Source organism: Trypanosoma cruzi, genomic scaffold (genome assembly GCF_000209065.1).
Source record: "Trypanosoma cruzi strain CL Brener 1047053517043 genomic scaffold, whole genome shotgun sequence".
NCBI classification, from domain to species: domain Eukaryota; phylum Euglenozoa; class Kinetoplastea; order Trypanosomatida; family Trypanosomatidae; genus Trypanosoma; species Trypanosoma cruzi.
In genome coordinates, this window is record NW_001849528.1 from 207278 (window position 1) to 211610 (window position 4333).

Below are 4333 nucleotides of genomic sequence, written 5' to 3' on the forward strand. Positions count from 1 at the left end.
CGTGTTGTCGCGGGCTCGTGTTCTCCATACAGAACAGCTCATGGAGTGCGCCGAGTAGTAAATTCCACGAAGGCGCGTGTGTGTTTGGTGACGTTGCGGTGGATGGCGGCAGCGTGCTGCAGATTGTGTCCACCGCTCTTCGTCTTGGCTTCGCCATGCTTATGGCAAACACACTGACCGTGGCTGGCGGCAGCTGGCTGGTGCACCGCAACAACGAGTTTCGCACCGCCTACGTTGTGTACGTGGCCAAGGAGAACAGCTTGGCGTTCCGCGATCAGAGTGTGTGGTCGATACTTGACAACAACTTCACGTACGACTCGTACTCGTCGACGATCGCACGCATGACAAGCAAGTGGTCACCACCATCCGACACGCACCCGACCATCTACGGCATGTGCAACGAGCTAAGAGGCTCTCCTGTGACGGATTACGGAGTCGACCTCAATATTGGGACGCCCGTGACGGTGTTGGACTGTGGCGCGTGCACTGTGGACGCCGTGTGCTTCGCTGCGAGGACGAGCAGCATCAGCGGCTGTGAGTGCGTGTGTGCTGCTGGCGGCCACGGTGACCCGTGTCTGCCAGCTGCGGTTCCGGACGGTCTTGGGCCGCTCCCGCTCCCCGATGCGGAGGACACGGAGGCCCGCTGCGTTCACGGTGGCAGGATCAGCTCCGTGGACGATCCTGATCCCGGTGTGCGTGGTCTGTGCTTTGTCAACGTGACCTTCACCGCTACGATTTTGCTGGATCTGTTGCATTTTGACGCGCCACAGCAGACACTCAACATCACGCTGCTGCAGTGCGTCCTCGTGGGCCTGTCGATCAAGGGGAGTGGTTCGCGAGTGCACGTGAACGTGAAATCCTCGATGTTGGATTCTGGTGAGCTGGAGTTTAAGGGTGATTTTGGTGCGAGCTCCCAGATACTGGTGGCGGGCAGTACGCTTGTGACGACTTTGGTCCATGCCATTGCTATTTTGGGGTTTTCTCTTGGAGCGAACACGACGCTGCTGCTGCTTGACAACAACATTGAGGGAAGTAGTTACGCAGTGTATTTCTCCATTGGTGTTGTTGATGGTGGCGGGACCATTGTGAAAGGAAATACGTTGAGGGCAACGGAGGAGGATAACGGTGTGGAATCATCCGTTTGCGTTTACGCTGTTTTGAGGAACGGCGGCTACATTGACGTGGAGAACAACACGATGAGCGCGATCAATGGTGTTTATTTATTTGAGGATACCGTCGTGAGCTCCGCGGGGCTGCTGAGAGTGGCGGACTGCAACTTTGTTGGCAGCGCGGAGTTTTCTGATTCTGCGCTGGTGTTTTTGGACGGCACCGTGACAATTCAGGGTGGTGCGCAGTGGCGTGTGGAGGGCAACAGGGTAAGTGGAGCCTTAGTAATAGGTATTCCGTATTCCTGGCAAAAAATTAGGTTGTCGGGCAGCGGCACCACCGTGGTGCTTGCACACAACCGTCAGGTGGACGATAGTTACTTCTTTGCTGATTTGCATCAGTTGAACACGATTGTGGGGTCGCCCGCGCGATTTGTGGTGGGGTGCAACTTGCAGGGCGAGAAGGAGGTGTCGTACGACGGCGTGTTTCCGGAGGACGTGGATATGTTTAGGTGTGGCACATGCAACGACGACGCGGCGTGCTACATGCCCGGGACGGAGTCGGTGGACCGCGGCTCGTGCTCGTGCAGCTGCAAGGAAGGATGGCATGGCGCGTCGTGTCTTCCATTCGAGGTGCCCGACACTGTTGTGCCGCTCTTGCCGGAGAGAGCCGTCGACGGCGACACGAGCTGCGTGGTGAACCAGACGCTGACGAAAATCACGCTGAACATGTGGAAGACGCACCACTGCTACGTTGGTGTGACATTTAACGGTGTGGGTACTGTGTTGACTTTCTCCCTCAACAGTATGCCGCTGCATCTCCCCATCAACATCACGCTCACCGGGTGCACATTCCGCGACTGTGCCGTGCTGCGGTTTGTTGGGAGTGCTGAGGCGGCCGAGTCAGCCGGCGTCCTGATCCGCGTGAGCCAGACGGTGATGCGTTCCTCCGTCGTTGCATTTATGCGTGCCCTCCCGCAGCACTGCGACATTGCCGTCACGGAGGTTGACGCAGTGCAGTCTTCCGCAGTCCAGCTGCCGGACATTAGGATCGACACCTTGAGCGTTGTGATGCTGAGGAAGGTCGTGTTGAGTGCGTCCTCGCTTTTGGTCAGCAACGTCAAGGCGCATGCAACGAATCGTGATGCGTTTGGTTTGTACTCGATCAGAACGCTGACGCTGGTGGAGGGCAGCTCGCTGTACGCACGTTACTGCAGCTTTGGCGGATACACACACTTGTTCTACGTGTACAGTCTCAGTGTGAGTGACCACTCTGTTTTTGCGCTGCTCAACAATACGATGTTCTCCGGGACGAGCCTGCTGTATCAGCACCATGGATTGAGCGTGTCGGATCACAGCGTTCTGCGCGTGGTGGGGAACAGCGGCTCCGTGCAATACGCCATCTGTAACTATGACTTGTGGACCGTTGAGCAGTCAAGCTGGTTGGATTGGCGCGACAACGACGTGGGATTGGGTGCAATTTTCTACGACACTGAGTCCCCTTTTCTGGACATTGGCGGCAGCAGTGCGGTGACGCTGACGGGCTGCAAGATGGGCTCGACGGGGTTGTCGGTGTCCCTGCTATCGCGGGTTGACGCCAGCTACCGGTTTTTTGCCGGGTGCCTGACGGTCGCGGGACGTTTGCTGACGACAGCGGCAGAACTGGAGCTCCACGGCATCACCGACGTGACGACGGTTGCTGCGTGCGGGGAGTGCACGAAGGAGGGCGACTGCTTTGCTCCGCTGACGACGGAGGTCATTGACTGCGAGTGCCAGTGTGCTGCTGGAGGGCACGGCGATGTGTGCGTTCCGGCGCCTGTGCCTGCTGGTCCGCCGCCACCGCCCACGCCGCCAGTGCCGCCCCCACCGTCGGTTGGTGCGTGCATCAGCGACATGGTGTACCCCGAGGTTGCGCAGGCAGTGGGCGGCGGGCTGTCGTGGCTGTGCTACCGCAACGTGACGTTCAGCGGGGGTGGCATGAGCCTGACGGTGCTGATAGGGGCGATGACGGGCGACGTGGTGAATGCTACGTTCGATGGATGCACGTGGAGGGACGGTGCTGTGCTGTTGCTGTTGGGCAACGCAGACGCCGCTGTGGGGTCGCTTAACATTGTTGTCACAGGCAACACGTTTAGTGACGCGCTGCTCAGCCCGGAGGGTGTGTTTCCACCGCGCACGAACATCACGATCAGCGGGAACCGCTTCACGGTCACGAGGCTGATCCCTCGGTCGGGTTTGGACGTTGGCAGCCCGTCGTGTGTTGCGATGAATGGACTGGCGATCAGCAATGACTCCGCGGTGGTGCTCAGTGGCAATGTGTTTCAGACCGTGACGGCATCGTCGAGCGCCATTCACGTTGTTGAATCTTCGCTGAGGGTGTCGTGGCACTCCGTGTTTGCGGTGGTGGGCAACACGTTTCATATGGACGGCGCTAACAGCACGCTGATATATCTTGAGGGTTCTGGCCAATTCTCATCGCTGGATGTACTGAACGACTCTGCCGTGGTGATCCGAGGCAACGTTGTGACGAGGCCGGTGCGGTACTTCATGTTATTTCTTCGGGCATTACGTGTGGAGTCTCGGTCAGCGGTTGTGTTTCAGGGCAATGACATGCAGGGAAGTTGGGCTGTGTTCTTTCCAAGCTACTCTTCCTACATCTACTACAACTCCTGGCTGCAGTTGAGCGACAACCTCTGCCGCGTGTCCCCATCGAATGAGTTTGCTTTTTTCTCCTCCAAAGTGAATCTCCGCGACTCCGTGGTGTCTGTGTCCGGCAACCGATTCATGTCCAGCAAGGGCACGCCGACAGTTTTACGGATACCCACGGGGTCCAGCGATCTCACAAACGGAGCTATTTTGGCTGCGTGCTACACTGTGAACGGCGGGGAGGAAGCGAACTACGTCATCCCGTCCGTGTACAACGCCACGATTCTGACCTGCAGCGATCCATGCGCCCTCGCGACGTCGTGCTTCCCCGCGTACACGACGACGGTCTCGAGTGATGGCTGCGCCTGCACGTGCGCTGAGGGCGGCCACGGCGATGCGTGCCTGCCCGTCGCTGTCCCCGAGCCACCGAGCGCCGACGACGCCGACTTGTGCGTGCGGGATGTGCATGTGGAGGTGGAGGTGAGCGCCGGTTTCGGGACGTCGGTGGTGTGCTACGTTGGTGTGACCTTTGCGGCGGACGTTGTGGTGGACGTGGAGTCGATGTCTGGGAGCGTGCGCAA

At 58.8% G+C, this 4333-nt stretch overlaps 1 protein-coding gene across 1 annotated transcript, besides 2 other annotated features; it reads left to right on the forward strand.

The window, feature by feature from the left end:
• Tc00.1047053457547.9 (dispersed gene family protein 1 (DGF-1), putative) lies at positions 1–4333 on the forward strand (the record flags this gene model as incomplete). The annotated part of the gene is made up of 1 exon (XM_798224.1): positions 1–4333. A coding segment is annotated over one exon (4333 nt), but the record flags the coding sequence as incomplete, so codon positions are not given.
• Positions 1–4333: a sequence feature (areas not merged during assembly with more than two copies in the genome that could not be assigned to a particular haplotype).
• Positions 2937–2978: a microsatellite.